The sequence below is a fragment of the Malurus melanocephalus genome, unplaced genomic scaffold, assembly GCF_030028575.1.
Source record: "Malurus melanocephalus ecotype Western Australia unplaced genomic scaffold, MMel_1.1 scaffold_117, whole genome shotgun sequence".
NCBI lineage: Eukaryota > Metazoa > Chordata > Aves > Passeriformes > Maluridae > Malurus > Malurus melanocephalus.
Window position 1 is genome coordinate 81,966 of NW_026623349.1, and position 16,720 is coordinate 98,685.

At 38.6% G+C, this 16,720-nt stretch overlaps 1 protein-coding gene across 2 annotated transcripts in view; it reads left to right on the top strand.

Moving 5' to 3' along the window:
- The window catches only part of PTCH1 (patched 1), a 73,378-nt gene that overhangs the window by 36,665 nt on the left and 19,993 nt on the right, over positions 1–16,720 (top strand). For both annotated transcript variants that reach the window (XM_057369979.1, XM_057369978.1), the window contains exons 10-15: positions 7–162; positions 769–867; positions 2,149–2,274; positions 9,728–9,846; positions 11,732–12,131; positions 12,632–12,941. In XM_057369979.1, the coding sequence (XP_057225962.1) occupies positions 7–162; positions 769–867; positions 2,149–2,274; positions 9,728–9,846; positions 11,732–12,131; positions 12,632–12,941 (1,210 nt within the window). The remainder of the gene's footprint in view (positions 1–6; positions 163–768; positions 868–2,148; positions 2,275–9,727; positions 9,847–11,731; positions 12,132–12,631; positions 12,942–16,720) is intronic.

The window sequence follows — 16,720 nt, forward strand, 5'->3', positions numbered from 1 at the left end:
CTTCAGCTTGCCTATGCCTGTTTAACGATGCTGCGGTGGGACTGTGCCAAGTCTCAGGGTGCTGTGGGGCTGGCAGGAGTCTTGTTGGTTGCACTCTCGGTGGCTGCAGGATTGGGCCTGTGCTCATTGATTGGAATTTCCTTTAATGCTGCCACAACTCAGGTATTTAGAAGACAYAAGTCTGCTGTTAAATTACAAGTTCTCTGTTAATGAGTGAACACAAGTGAATCTTTGAGAAGCAAAGTGCTGAAAAAATATTTTTGGCTCCAGATTTTTGCTTGTGCAGTTTTCCTATTTCATAGCTTACACTGCAATTAATTAAAAGATCATGCTGCCAAGTGATATTGAAGAAAAAAGCAGGTATTATGTAGTGTGTAAAATACTTAGATTCTGTGTTGTTTGATTTTTATGTGTCTCAATAGTTGCACATAAGGAGCTGCAGATTTATTTTTGCATCTGATAACACCAGGATGTTTAAATTGAGAAAATATTTTGAATGTAACTTGAATTATTATCAGATACTTTTTCTCTCTCCAAAACCTTAATTACTTCTGGTAAGAATTTGAACCTGTAAATGGTATACTTTAAGTTCCTCAGCTATATTCCAGAATAAAAGTTAATACTTGTATGGCATAATTTTTATTTTACCCTTGGATTTGTGTAGAGTGTAATGTAAAAGTTGCTTTAATTAGCCATTTAATGGCAAGCTGCATGGCAGATCATAAAACAACCTATTTGGGTTTGGTTTTGTTTTGTTTCTTCCCCAAGGTTTTGCCTTTTCTTGCTCTTGGAGTTGGTGTAGATGATGTTTTCCTTCTGGCACATGCATTTAGTGAAACAGGACAGAACAAGAGAATTCCATTTGAGGTAATGACAAAACAGAGATTTGGGGGAAAATAAAACAAAAAGTTTTGTATAAAAACAGATAACCATATCCAGAATTCATCAGTAGAGGATTTTTTTCTCCATAGTTTTTCCTAGGGTCTAGAAATTCTCATTTCTGTCAAAATAGGAAATTATAGCATTACATGTGGTCCAGAATGTTTTATAATGTTCAGATTCTGTTTTCTTTTGTTGTTGTTGTTATTGGTTTTTTTCTGTTTGTTTTTTCTTTGTTTTAGTTGTGTCTTAGGTTTGTTTTGTCTTAAAATTTTGATTTAGAAACTATTCCAAAAAGGCTAATTTCCATAATCCAAATTCTGCCCAAAATTTCAGTGAAAGTTAATGCAAATTTGGGAACAAACTCAATTAAGAATCTTGACAATTAAATGATAAAATTATTTTAATGAAAGAGCACACAAGAGATAAAGGAAAAAGAAAGAGAAGGAAGATGGTTACCTTTACTTATTTGTTGAGTCACTTTCTATATTTTTTTCTTGTTTTTATTTTCTCAAGTTTGTAATTGACTATGACATTTCAAAGCGTAGTGTGTTGCTGATAGGAAGCCTAAGGCATCATTGTTTTTATGATGCTTTACTTTTATTAGTCTTTCCAATCTCAGTCCAAAGTTTCATATCCAAAGTACATCCCATTTAAACCCTATGTACATTTGCTGATTCTGTTTTGTCTGAGCAGTCTTCCATGTGCTCTTTCCAGCTGGTTTTGCAAGCAGGCAGTACAGCCTCTCTCTGCTGTAATCTCTGTATGCTTCATGTTCGGTTAGGAAAGGGTCAGGTGTTTATCTTGATTGCCTGGTGGTTTTGTGTGAGGTCTCTAGACTTTGCAATATTATTTTTGTTTGTTTTACATATTTTTTCAAGATATGTAGCTGTGTTATGCCTCTAACCTGTTAATACATGCTTATTCTGTCTGAAAATTTTTACCAGTGGTTCCACTGGTAAAAATGACATCCTTCTCAACTGCAGAAGTATTTGATACAGCATYAGTACCCATTTAGTTTTGTGTTCTGATCTAGCAATGTTTTCTACCCTCATAAAACATGAGCACTTCATGTATCATCTACGTTCCTACTGAGCAGTAGACTTAGTATATAGTTTATTCTCACATATGCTCAAATACAAATTTATATTCAGGAATTGATTGTGATTATTTTTCACTGCTGCTGTGTTATATATGTAGGATGACCCCTTCATTTGCAGGACATCACCTTATTCACTCAGCTTTTAAGATACATCATTTGTTTTGCAGGACAGAACTGGTGAATGTTTGAAGCGAACAGGAGCGAGTGTTGCCCTTACATCTATCAGCAATGTTACTGCTTTCTTTATGGCTGCCTTAATTCCTATTCCTGCTTTAAGAGCATTTTCACTCCAAGTAAGTTTATATCCTATTTTGTGAGCTCTTATGCATTGTGGAAGTCTGATGATGATACTTGTTAGTGGTAGCATGGAAGCCTGGTTTTGGTGCTTCTGCAGTTCACTGAGCCGGGACACCACTACACTSTGTCAAAGACCTGGCTAGTGACAGCTGCTGTCTGCCCTTGACTCTCCTGCTCCCTTTTCTCATGCATGGAGTCTCTCATACCCTGTTAGCAGGTGAAAGAGTAACCTGCCCTACCACAGCTGGGTGGAATGCAAAACCCAAGCTATATTTAACTGAGCAGAAACAAGCTTCCAGAAAGATTGGAGTTCTAAAGTCAAGAGGAATAGACTGCAATGTAGTGTGTACTGTAATATTCCTCTGTRGCAATTTAATCCTTCATTCATGTTTGTCCAATTTATTGGTCTTAAAAGCTACAATTAAAGTGTAATGACAACAGCACATACTCATTTTTAGTATTAATCATTACTGCAGCAGTTTTGACTGCCTTGCTCCCAGTAATTTTAGCAAACTTGGAGAAAACTTCAAAAACTTTGTGTTCCAGATCTTTAGAGAGAAAATGTGAATTTTATATGCTGAATCATGCATTGCTTGCTTTCCCTTTCTCTGTCTTCTTGTATTTGTTTGTGATAATACACTTTCAGAAATAAGAAATATTTAAGATGCTGGAGAAGCATTTCTTCTAAAAGTGAAGACTCTGAAGCTTTGGGAGTTTCTCCCCTGGCGCAATTGATTTATAGCACTGTAGAGCACTGTATTATTTAAATAGTTATTCTTCTTTTCTAGCCTGCTTCTCCAATAATTTTTATTCTCATTGAGCCCTTAGCTGCCTGAAGGAAGCAGGGCTGCAATTTTTCCTAATACTTGTGGCAGTTATTGCTGTTCACAGAAATTTAARTATTCCTGCATTAAATTGTAAAATGGTAAACTGCTCATGAATGYAGTTATGTTACCAATAAGCTTTAATAATTTGTTTACATTTCCTTCTCAATAGGCAGTTTGGTAGTGAATAATAGAGAATGTAAAGGCCTATTGGTTCTCTGCATCATTTACCAGATGTCTGTTGCAATTAAACCTAGATATTTAGTCTTGAATAGTTAGTAGTGCTTAGCTCTGCTGCTTTGCCAAAACCTAGATGTCACTCCTTACAGATCATGTGATAGTGAATTGTTTCAATTTATAGAATCACAGAATTACTTCAGTGCTAACAGACCTTTGGAAGATCATTTAGCCTAACCCCRTCCCCCAACGCCTGAGCAGGGGCATTTTCAATGAGACTTCTCTAGGCAACTTGTTCCAGTGTTTTCCTACCCAAATTAAAAAAAAACTCATCTTCCTAATATGTTATCTAAACCTACCCTCTTTCAGGTTAAAGCCATTCCTCTTGATTTGTGCCTACATGCCCTTGTAAAAAGCCCCTCTCCAGCCTCCGTGTAGCCCCCTTTAGATACTGGGAGGCTGCTGTAAAGTCCTTCCAGAACTTTCTGCTCTCAGGCTGAGCAACCCAAATTCTCGTAGCCTTTCCTCACAGGAGAGATGCTCCATCTCTCTAACACTCTTGGTGACCTTCCTCTGGGCTTACTCCAACAGCTCCCTGTCCCTCCTGTGCTGGGACCCCAGAGCTGGGTGCAGTGTTCCAGGTGGGGTCTCAGCAGAACAGAGCAGAGCAGAGGGGCACAATCCCCTCCCTCCCCTGCTGCCCACGCTGCTTTGGATGCAGCCCAGGACACGTTTGGCTCTCTGGGCTGGCAGTGCCCGTGGCGGGTCATGTCCAGCCTCTCACCCACAGCACCCCCAAGTCCTTCTCCCCAGGGCTGCTCTGATCTGTCCATCTCCAGCCTGTGTTGGTTGTGGGATATCTGATACAAGTGCAGGACTTGGCTTTGTTGAACCTCATGAGGTCCCCATGGTAAGATTAAGCTAGAAGTGTGGAATACTTTTGGTAGTGTATCTCTTCTTCCATTGGAAGAAACTATTTGTGTSCCCTGTTTGTGGCCCAATTTCAAATATTTGTCATGTACCTTTAGCAGCTAACAGGATATGGAAGCCATCAGACTCTGTAGTACCTGTGCTTTTCAGTGATTACATCAGCCTGAATGCATTTCATAAAGAAGTACTCAACATACCAGAGCCACTTTGTCCTAATCACACTGATGAGCAACAGTTGCAGCAGCCACCAATATTAATTCTCTCTTATCTGATCAGATTTTGGTCTTTCTTTTTTTTCTGTTTTCACTCTTCAATGTGTCAGGCTGGCTTTGGAACGTATGTGGAGATAGCACAGCAGCTGTACTGTACTGTACAATTGATACTGTAATCAGTTAACTTATATTTGCCTTTCCTAAAGCAATCTATTTTTGCCTACTGCCATGCTGTAGGCTGAGTCACYGAAAGTTTAAAAACAAAGTCTGCATAGCAAAATGACAAAAAAGTTTCCAATTAAATTTTAACATATTATTGTATGAACATGTTGATATTATTCAGAATAAAAACACTAAAGTCCTTTCTTAAGGCGGTGTTTAATTTGTAATTTAAAGGAACCCAAATGAGTGTCCAGAAATTAATGTTTGAATTGCTCAAACTTTTCTCACTTGGTAATTTGTCTTTGCTGGCACATAGTAGCCCATTATATGTATATAAGAGGTGAAACATGTGCAAAGAAGGAGTAGTGGGAGACCTGTAATGAGTACTCATTGGTGGCAGAGCAACATATATGAATGATATCCTTACCCRTTAGCAACCACTAAAATGAAATTGTTTGTTTTCAGAAAGGAGCATCCGTTAGTTGCTTTGCCTAGATTCACCAGTAAAATCAAAATCAGGTGCTGCTTTAATCATGGTACTCAGAATCAGAGATGCATGGCAGTTTTGGTGGGTGGTCTGTATTTATACATGCATTTTGTTATTTACAGTGTAGTTAGCTGTCCCTCTTACTCAAACTTGTTTAAAAAAAGAAGTCCTTGCTGTCTTTGATGGTCTCCTAGCAAAACTAAAATGCAATGAAATACTGCTGCATTTATTTTTAATAGATAGTACCATCTCATCTAGATAGTGAATTTTTAACAGAGAGGCTTAAAAAAGGATTGTTCTTGACTTTGTTTTGCTCTTCATTCACTTACCTTAAGACATTACAAACTAATTGTCAACCTTTCTGTAATTTTGAGGCCCAGTATTGGTAAAATAACCTGGCTGAGGGAGAATAAACGGTTTCCTTCATCTGCAAGCCAAACTTCTAGTTAGAAACTCATGTTTTGCASGAGTGCCTTCTCCTGTCTCAGCTCCTGTCATCTTTTGCCAGCTAAAGCAGTTCACTATTGAGTTGTTAATTTACTTTATGGAACTCAAACACTGCAACTCTGATGCTGTCTTAGGAGTTTGCTAGGCTTAGCTCCTTCCAAAATTAAAAAAGTTGAATTTACTTCTTTTGAAAGTGAGATCTTTAAAGTTAACTGCATGCACAAGTAGGGACTGGTTTCGCTTTTCACTATTCTAGTCTTTTTTTTCATTTGTTGATCTTATTAGCCACTATTTAAGTGGTTTTCGGGCTTTGAGATTGCTGGATATTCTGTAAAAGTACTCAGCACTTTGAAGGAGTGGGTCCTGAATTTTTAGATATATTTAATTTCTTAAAATTGTGGTGAAGGAAGAGGTTGGCAGAGAAATCCACTGAAGGTTTAGAAGTTTACAGTAGGAATGTCTTAAACATAGCCCTTTGTTTTGAGGATAAATGAAGGAAGGCAAGGCTGAGTATACGTAATTCTGGACTTTATTATTTCCTAAGACAGATTATTCAGACACTGTCACACAGTAAGTTCTGCCCAGGAAAGATAAGATAAAAAGATTTATCAAACTCTTCTTTCTTACATCAGAAACTTCCTTCTCTAACAGCAGAGGAATGGTTCCACTAACGAGCAGGGGCAGAGCTTTTCCCAATAAGTGTTAGCAGTAACTTTTGCTCTCACCATAATAATGACAAGTTTTTTCCCTAAACATAGAAGTCCATTACCAGGTGTTGGTTGCGGGTTTCTGGAGAGAAAGAGTCTATGTTTTTAAGCTCATTTTATCTTASTCTACTGAAGCATTTTGTCCCCCAGCTTTATGCACATCATTTACCTTTCCCTGCCCCAACACGAGAATTTAACAAGCAAAATTGAAGCCTAAGGGAAAAGGGGGCRGGGGACAAGGATCCGAGCCTGTACTGTGTCAGGAGGGAGCTGCAGATAGAGAGCAGTAGGGTGGAAGTTTCCCTGACAGACCTCCTCATCTGTTCATCACCTCTGGCTATGCAGCACACCCGGTCTCCTTGGGTGGGCTGCCAGGAATGGCACATAGCAGCACATACTTCAGCGGGGCCCCAGCACATACCTACCAGCCAGGCTCCCCACTCCCTTGCTGTCTCCAGCACAGACTGCCATTCTTCTGTCTCTGTTAACAGTTGCAGCGGCAATAATATTTTTAGGCTGTGCATTATGAAAATATGCAAAAACCATAGCGCATTTTTCAGGAAGTGACCAGCTTTTTTTTTTCTGATTGATGGAATTTTTTTGCTGCCCTCTGATCTCATTTCACTGAATGCCTTCATTTTGCACCCTTCAGTAAGTCCCATTTTATTCCTTCCAGACTAATCTTACCTTTGTCGATTTCCCAAGGAAAAGGTCTGAGGCCCTTTCCTCTACCAATTGACCATTGGTCTCYAAAGTTGTGAGAGAAGATAGCTTGTTCCCAGAAATCCTAAGTATGCTTTCAGCCTGGGAAGCTRTGCTGCCACAGTTCCTTGTTGCTTTTACAGATTGTGGCTGTTGTCATGATCTCAGTTCTCATGCATTCCCATTCCACAATGCTGGGTGTATGAATGGCGTTGGAAGGGAAGCAGTGGCAAATGCATTGGGTCAGGGACAGAGCCACTCCTCAGCAATTCTTCCTTCCCTCTCCTAATCAAGTCACAGGGTAGGTTTTTGATGGGACAGAGATTAGAATTCGTATAAGAACAACATTTCCTGTGTTTAGTTGTGGAAATGGAGAACTGTTAATCCTTGTAACATTGGAGAGGTGGGTGAGAGAGAGTGTGCAATATTTAGAAAGTGCAATATTAAGCTCTAGGAATCTATTTAAATTCAGATCAGAACAGAGATTGCTTTGAAATATTTTAGTTGTAGGGTGGCTAGTACATCAACACTGGGATGGCACTGTGGAAAATCTAGTTGTTTGAAAAAGATTCCATGTAAGTGGACAGATTTACTGTGTGTTGTTGAATTAGTTTTGATGCTTCCTAAAAAAATCAAATGTTGATATAACTATAGTGGCATCTCTAGTACACAAGTATTAGTTTTCAAATTCAGTAATATTGGAGATTTAGGGATGTTGGGGTCTAGAGAGGGAACTGATATGGTGTGAACTATATTTGCAGTTTATGGAGCAGAAACAGAGGACTTCTGTTACTTTTTCAGCCATGCTGAGAGGAGTAAGAATTATTGAGTCAGACCTCAGCTGTTTTTTCCAAATCTCAGTAAATCTTAGTGATCCTTGATACAAGATCTTGGTAAAGCACAACTAATTAGTCATGTTATATGGGTGATTCAACCTTTTTTTGGTTTAGCACCAGTAAAGAGAGCAGTTGTAAGAGCGAGGTCCAACAAACACCTTTCTTTCAACAGCAGCCATTTGTTTTTCTGACAGATTGAATTAATTCTAGAGAGGATCAAAAGCAAATCACTTCATTTTAAAGTCTTGGCTATGACCTTGCATACCTTTCTGTGTGAATATTTATAAATCATTAAATAGTCATTGGATCTTTTCTTGCAAAGATGGCTAAATACTAATTTGGCTTCAAGTACTAGGTAGATTCTGTTTTAGTAGCTATGTCTACAGACAACCAGCAGCACTAAAATCCTTCTTCAAGCAGGCTGGAGACCAGAAAAGAGAAACAGCAGTAAAACCCACTTTTGTATGCGATATATTTATGTTTGAAATTGCTAGAAAACATTTACATAACTAGTTGATTCTGTCATTTTCAGAACAGTAAAAACAGTATCTAAGCTTTTCATTTTACTCTGTCAGCTTCAAAACTGTAGCAATCTTTCCATGTATTATTACTTTGATCTTCACAGATTAATGTAAGCAATTTATATCATTTAATTGAAAAGTAACTCAAGAATTTTTAAAACATGGATTTTGGATATCACACCATTTGTATTGCCAGTTTTGAGGYCTGATCTGTCAAGATCAAAAGAAGCCATTCATTTATTTTGAAAAAGAAAGAGATCACATTTTTATTCAGTTGTTCTTGTAGCCCAACTTTTTGTTCCTCTTTAGGACTGTTTTAACTCAACTAGTCATTATTTCAGAAGTTACAGGCACTTGGACTGTAATTTATATATGGACTACTTAACATGAAACCAGGCTACTATTGACATGGCTACCGCTTACCTAATGGGTAAAACATAAGGCCTTTCAAGGGTTTGTTTTTTTCACCAGCTGGTGGCTGAACCATTTTTTTCCCAGTGTCTCTCCCGTTCTTAAAGCTGTCTTCCAGTTCCCAGTGCCCAGCTTTCCCTTTGTGATGGCTAGTRCTCCTAACAATTCAGCATTACAAATAAATGCTATCAATAATAATGATAGATGCTGCACCACATATGTTTATGGAAATTCTCTGGGAATCTCTGTGTGGGAAAGGGTTTGGAGTATGGTTTGAAAGGGGGTGGGCGGGAAAATAGTTTTTTACATTATGTGATACTTGCTTTACAAATTAAACCAAGTATTCTTGTTCCAATTTAAGACTTATTTTCCTAGACTGGCTCATAAATCAAACTGTGTTAAACATGAGCATATTAGTACATGTATTGCTATGTGGTGTTGATTTAATTTTGATTCTCCCTTAAAAATAATCCCTRATAAACTCAAAATGTTGTTCTTTTTTTGGCTAAACTTTTAAGTAAGAACATCAAGTACATAGTATTTTACTAAATAGATCAGTTTCTTTAAAATTTACTGAAATCTTAATTTCYGATTTAATAACATGCTTTAATATTGTGATGCTTAAATTACTGCAGATCCCATAAATTTAAGAATTTCAGTTCTAGTTCAGGTTTGCTTCCATTTTGTTTTTCCTTGAGACTCAAAATATGTCAGAATTTCATGTGAAAATGTGATTACTGAGTCAATAGACTCTGTTTTTCCACTTTATAATGATCACCACATATCCAGGCACAGATGTGTTAAAACAATACGGAGTTTAGTATTAGAATAAATGAATTCACTGCAATAGACCTACCGTAATGAAATGGGAATGTAAAAATATACCTCTCAGTTTGCTCAGGTAAAAGCTTGAAAGCATCAGATGGGTTGCACTGGTAAATGGGGGTGAGAATTGAAAAGGATTTTTGTGGTTTGTAAAGCTGATGTCCTACATGAAGTTTAGTAACATCACTTATGCAATAATTGTCTCTAGGCAGCAGTTGTGGTGGTATTCAACTTTGCTATGGTTCTGCTGATTTTCCCTGCCATCCTGAGCATGGACCTGTATCGTCGAGAAGACAGGAGACTGGACATATTTTGCTGTTTTACAAGGTGAGTGTGAGCAGCAGATTAATGTATGACCTATGTCCTTTTTGTGGTCCCCAGTCAGAGCTTCTCTTCCTTTTCATTAAAGTGGGGTCAGCATGTTATTGTTATGATTTCATTGTTAGAGACTGGCTTACATTTGCCACCTTGTTTTTTACCTGCCCGAAAGGAAAAACTAAAGTGCCCCCTCTGCCTTTCTTCCCCCATATCCCTTCTCCCCCATATTTTTCCCTTCATTCCTATATATGTTCATTATGACTGTTGGAGAGCAATTTTTTGAAMGCAGATGAAAGATCTATGGTTTAGGAATATCTTGAAGTATTTTTAGAATGTTGCAAGATACTGCAACGTGTCCTGTGGCAGTACTGGCTGATCTTGGGAAGCTGTACATAACTCAGGATACTGAGAAGCCTGACTTGCAGTAAATCATTGTGTGTTAGTTTTTGTGCTTTTATGCCTTTAAACCTAAAAAAATAGAATGACCTCCCCCTAGCTAACTTTTTTKTAGAACTATAAGTAATGATCAGTACCATGACAGAAAAATGTTTGATAAAGTGTCTCTCATGGCTGCAGTAGTAGTAGAGAATGGTAATACTGCCGTTCTAAAGTATGTACAAATATACTCTCACCTGATACACAGCCAGCTCTGAGTCTAGAATGGGACTAGGAGGAGTCTGCTGATGTCATCAAAGCCACCAGCCAGACTTTTGACTGCAGTGAAAGGGATGAGCTACATTTCTACACATGTAACTCTTATTGTCATAACCAGGAGGTGGAATATTTACCTCCGATCATCTTAACCTTTTACACTCATCCAGGAGATGATAGGTTGATATTTTAATGTCAAAGGAAAAAAACACTTTACTAATTTGTTTCTGAGGGAATGGTTAGAACAGGGAGTTGATCCCAAGCTATTTCTTTTTTGGTCTTAGTTTCAGAGGACAGCCTAATGTACTAGAGTCTTGGAGCCCYGATTCTCTGAAATACAGGGCATTCAGACCTTTGACCTTCCATTTATTCCCTCATCTAAAGTTACACCAAGTGTGTATCAGAATTCAGTCCATTTGCATGTGAAGAAATGCAGTTAGTGAGAGCTTGCTTTCATTAGGTAGGCAACGTTCTGAATTCCTCTTGTTTTTGTAGGATTTGTCCACTTGGTGAAAAATATCTGGTACTGTTTACATCATCCATTTCTCATTTCTCTTACAGGAAGAWGCTTGTGTCTAATAATTTATTTTTAATGTATAAACTAGGTATTTGCTAGGGTTTTGCATAGACTAAAATAAAGGGAATACTTAATTATTTCTGTGATTTTTGTCTCTTCATATCACCTGCCCTTCCTAGGAATTAATCCTTTCATTAATACTTTAATGTTTTCTTGATTTATAAAGCATTTAGTCAGTGTATGGCAAGTGGTTTCAGCCTGCCTCCCAAAAGTCTGAGGTCTTATCAAGATGGACCAAATATTTCTTAATAGTTACTTCAGTTGGTCTCAGCAGAAGAATTACTTCTTGATCTAAATATCTTAATTCTCAGCATGGGTAGAGAGATGCACACTCATAGACTTAYTGTACATTCAGGCTGTGTACAGCTACCTGATGAGCTTGTGTAATCAATGGAATGATGTATGTACATGTCTTCAGAGAGGTGCTGCTTCCTTCTTTCTGGGTGATAGGAAATGTGCACTTTTTCTCAGGGGCCTACACTATGACTATGTCTGAGAAGTGTTTTCTGAAGGCACAGAATGAAATTAACATCCAAGCATTACACATAATTGGTGCAAACTGTCCAACAGAAGTAGCAGCTATCTCAGATGAAAGCATGTTAGYCTGTCTAGCCTGGTAAAAATACAGATCTGAATGTGGTCTGATGCTTTTCTCTTTTCTTGCAGTCCATGTGTCACTAGAGTGATTCAGGTTGAGCCTCAAGCGTATGTGGAAAACGACAATACTTGCTACAGTCCTCCACCCCCATACAGCAGCCACAGTTTTGCACATGAAACTCAGATTACAATGCAGTCCACAGTGCAGTTGCGCACAGAATATGATCCTCACACGCAGGTGTACTACACCACAGCAGAGCCTCGCTCAGAAATATCTGTGCAGCCGGTGACAGTGACACAGGATAACCTGAGCTGCCAGAGCCCAGAAAGCACAAGCTCGACGAGGGATTTACTTTCCCAATTCTCAGACTCCAGTATACACTGCCTTGAGCAGCCCTGTACGAAGTGGACACTTTCATCTTTTGCAGAAAAGCATTATGCTCCATTCCTCCTAAAACCAAAAGCCAAGGTAATTGGGGAACTATTTACCTGTTTTTCAAGATTAGACTTCTGCCTTGTCCAGTAATAAAATTACCCTGGACCCTGGCAGTGGTATTTAATATAGGGAATAAATGCAACTCTTGTGGAATGATGGTTTTTAATATTTTTACAGCTGATTTATTACTTTAAATTTTATCTTGCAAGTGCTGTAGACACATACTTCAAGTGCAGGTTATGAGTGAGGGTTCTAGTGACTTTTAGTAATATGAGGTTGTGAATAGTGAAATTAAAGTCACTTTTAAACTTTACTACAATATAAATTTCTCATCCATGGTGCAGAGCCCCAGCAAGGAAGAACAAATGAGCTTAGTCTTGTAGAGTGTGTATGCATGAAAAAAAATGCAGAAAAACAAAAGTTTGAAAGTACTGACAGATGTTCATTTTGAATCTGGCTTTGTAGTAGGACATTATGAATTGTTAGTTCCTTTAGAAACCTAAAACCAAATACATTTCTGTTTTCTGTTACAGATTGTGGTAATTTTTCTTTTTCTGGGTTTACTTGGCCTCAGCCTTTATGGAACAACCCGGGTGAGAGATGGACTAGATCTCACAGACATTGTACCGCGGGAAACACGGGAATATGACTTCATTGCTGCACAGTTCAAGTATTTTTCATTCTACAACATGTATATTGTGACACAGAAAGCAGACTATCCAAATGTCCAGCACTTACTTTATGAACTTCACAGAAGTTTCAGCAATGTGACATATGTTTTGTTGGAAGAGGATAGGCAGCTCCCCAAAATGTGGTTGCACTACTTTCGAGACTGGCTGCAAGGTAAGAGAGCATTCCACAAACTTTTCTTAATTTGGCAGAAGGAGCAATTGTTTGCGCTGGTARTATTTCCTTTTTCAAATACAGTCACACAATTAAAGACTGTGAGCAGGAGGGAAAACGGCAGGTGCTGCTTTGAACTCACAGGAAGATTCACTGTCACTTAAATCCTTTGTGTCTAAGTTTACTCCCAGTAAGACAGTTTTAGGTGGTTATATCTATGCCATTCATGTCTAAGCAGCTGATGAGGCATTATGCATTATGACCAAATACTGCCCACTCTTTTGGGTAAACAGGTATTTGCTGAGTGTTTTCAGAGCAGTAAATGAAAAATCCCTGTCTGGTGATGTGTTCTGACACAGGCTTAACTTTCAGCTCTTGAGTGATCTTGTTGGCTTAGACTGGGACTGCTGGCATGAATAAAGTCCAGTGTGGCTTATGTGTTTTATTGGATTGGGAACCTACTGCRTATTGTAGGTTTCCAGCCAACTACCCTCACCCTTTTCTGTGCAGAATGTACCAGGGTGAGGAAAGACAAGAGAAGGCCTTTTAGGTACTATGATGATAACTATATTGAAACCAAGTAATTAAAGATATTGAAGTCTCTGTAATTGCACATGTTGAGACAAATACTGATTTGTATTTAAAATAAGGAGTACTGCTACATATTAACAAATTTAACAGCAAACATACCCTGCACAGGGTTAATTTGGTCCTACCTATTTCTTTCTGTTGGAAAAATCTCTAGGAAGMTTTTCCAAAAGCAAAATAAATTGTGCTGACCTAGTGAGACTGTAAATTTTAAACTTAACTGTGTACAGATGACCACTGCAGCCAGTGATTCTTAGAGAAAATTGTAGGMAACTGTCAGTAACAGTTTTGTTTATTCCTTCTGAATAGATGTTAACAATATTAGGAAAGCGGATGCATGTAAGTGACAAATCTGTACAAAATAAGCAAGTTTCCCATGTGTTTAATGCATTGCTAAATAATGCAAAGCAGTATTTCAGCTATTAGCTTTGGGGGTTTTTAATGGTTTTTAAATACATTGGATCCATTCATTGCAGTCTACTTACTGGAAGTTTTATTTAAAATATTTTGCTCACATAAGCACATTGAGCTCTAAGGGAAGGCATTACTGGCAGGAAAAAAATTCAGCATATCTTAGATGTTTGCTGGATTGGAACCTTATTATACTTTCTGGAATTCTAAGCAATCATCTTTCTACCTGCTTTTCCAAATTCTCTTAAACCTCTGCTCTTTACTTTGTTTCTTTTGTGGTTATTTTTTTGCTGCTGTTCCAAAACAGTAGGAAAAAATGTGTCTGGTGTCCCCCCTTCCACTTTTCCCCCTCCCCTTGAGAGAGATGGAAATCTGAGATCATGTTCAGGAAGCTTTATTAGCGCTCAACCTCAGCACAGTCTGCCAACGATAAAGTCAGGAGGAGGTGCCCTTGGATCCGCTCCCTTGCAGGCTGCTCAAAGTGAAGTGCTGGAGGCTAGCCCACTTGCTGTTACTCCCAGGAGTGCTCACATTCCCAGTGCCCCTCTATCAGGTGGGCCACATACTTTCCCAAACCTCTTCCACTTCGGGTGCTTCCCTGTCCTCTTTGTAATCCTTTGTGTTCCTCTTGTGCTGAGGACTGTTTATGTGGCCGAGGGCCAGCATGTCTCCTTCCCATGCTGTGTGTCTTGTGTGTGATCTTTCCAGACRTGCTCTTCTGGTAGGCGTGTTCCAATCCTGTACTCAGATCAGCACATAGTTACTTCTTCCAGTCCACATTAGCCTGCTTATCCTTATTTGTCCTGTGCTTTTATTCTATTAGAATAAAATTATGTATTAGAATATAATTATGTATTCCTGGTACCCAGGGTATACTGACAGGCTGCATAAGCTCAAATGTTTTGGTAGAGTAGTCATAGAGTCCCCAGGAAGCAGTAGTGATTTGCTGTGGTCCATGTGGATGTGCCAGCCCTGTGATGGAAGGCACATTGATTGGCCTGTTGATCACACCTAGCTTTGAAATTAATCATTATGATTATAAATTARCATTTAGATCTGTATCCTTGCCTCAAGTCCCCACCTTTTCTGAGAGGAGCACAATTAATACAACCCTGCTGCTTTGCAAAGTTGCAGGGCTGTCTTCACAGAGTGTGAGGAGGATATTGAGATGTATCATTAGCAAGAAGTTATGTTTTCAAGTGGTACAGGGTGTTGATGTTACAGGGGGAAGCTAGACTTKTCATAGTTGGGAATTATCTAAAGATCCAGAGTAACTTAGAGAATAACATCTGATTGTTACCAACTGTGCCTGGTGCTGAAGGAGTAAAGGAAAGGGCAAATGAAGTTAGCATTTACAAACAAGGTCCAGGTTTATGCTGTATTCAGGGAGAATCCTCTGTAATGTGCAGCCGTTCTACTGGCATATTTTTATGTGTTGGAAGGACTGGATAATCGAAGTAGGAACAGCTTTGAAGTGCATGGCTAATTCCTGCCGACTTGACTGTGAATTCAGTGCCAGAGGTTAATGGCTCAAGATGGCCTCTGACACACACACATTTATCCAGCAGAATGAAGGATGCAGCAACATGTGAACAAAACMATTTTTTATCACAAAGGCATCCTTGGTTAAGCTGTACATTCTTCCTCATTTAACAGCAGTGGAGMATGCCGTCTGCCTCTTGCAGTTCTCAGAGATCCCTTGTATTTTGCTTTCTATTATTATCTTATCGTATTTTCTGTTACTGAAAATGCAGCAAAAGAAATGTTAACACTAATCATTAATTAGACCTGTAAATGTTAACATTATTTTTGTTAGTGACTGAATGTAAATAGGCTAGCTTGGATTCCCTGATGGCTTCTAATTAGGCTTGTTTTTGCTAAGGGAAATCTTATCTGGTGTTTCATGGTGGCAGTTGCTCATATGAGTCAGTAGGAATTCCTTCCTCACCCCCGCTCCCACATCCCCTATAATTTTGGATGTTGTCACTTTCTTCTGAAGCACTATGTGAAAGTGACTGATGATGTGAAAAAATCCCATATATAAGATTTTTTAAATTCCCTTGATTTCTGTAACTTTTCTGCAGAAAGATGTCATTAAGATACTTTAGTCTTTCTGCCCAGAACCATATTGTTGATTCAATTTATAATAGATGAAATGTCTTAAAATAATTGTTATGAATATGTTTGCTTTGAAAGCAGCAGACTCTACTACTAATTTCAATGCGTAATTGCAAATTTTAATCATTGAAAGCTTGAAATCCTTCCAAAATTAAGTACAGTTGACAGTGGTTTCTTGATACTCTTTCTGTAGACTTTCAGTTTCAGCAAGGTGAGTAATAAGATGACCCAGAGTGTAAAGTGGTTAAGCTGGCCAAAGAATAAAGATGTAAAAGGGAGTGGTTTTGAAGAATGGCCAAACTTGTGAGAAGAGGGGAGCAGGGGGGAGACATGAGAGAGCTGAGTTTTCACCTGCTGCAGTAATGTTAAAAGTACATGCCCTTTTTTGCAGCTTCAAACTGTTAATGTCACATGCCAATGGATTTATTTGTTATTGTGTCTGTGGAGCCCCCTAAGAGGGGTGGGATGTTTGTCTGAAAACTCTGCGGTGTTGTRTTGTCTATCATAGCAGTTTGTGTGTTCCTCCTGTGGAAGGGAGACAGTTCTACTGGTAGTTGCACTGTTCTTAGGCCATCTCTTTTCCATGGGCTTTTTTGACAGCCTCCTCTTAACTTCCCAAAGTCATTGTGTTTCTTGTCACTCATGTGATAGCCCAAATGCTC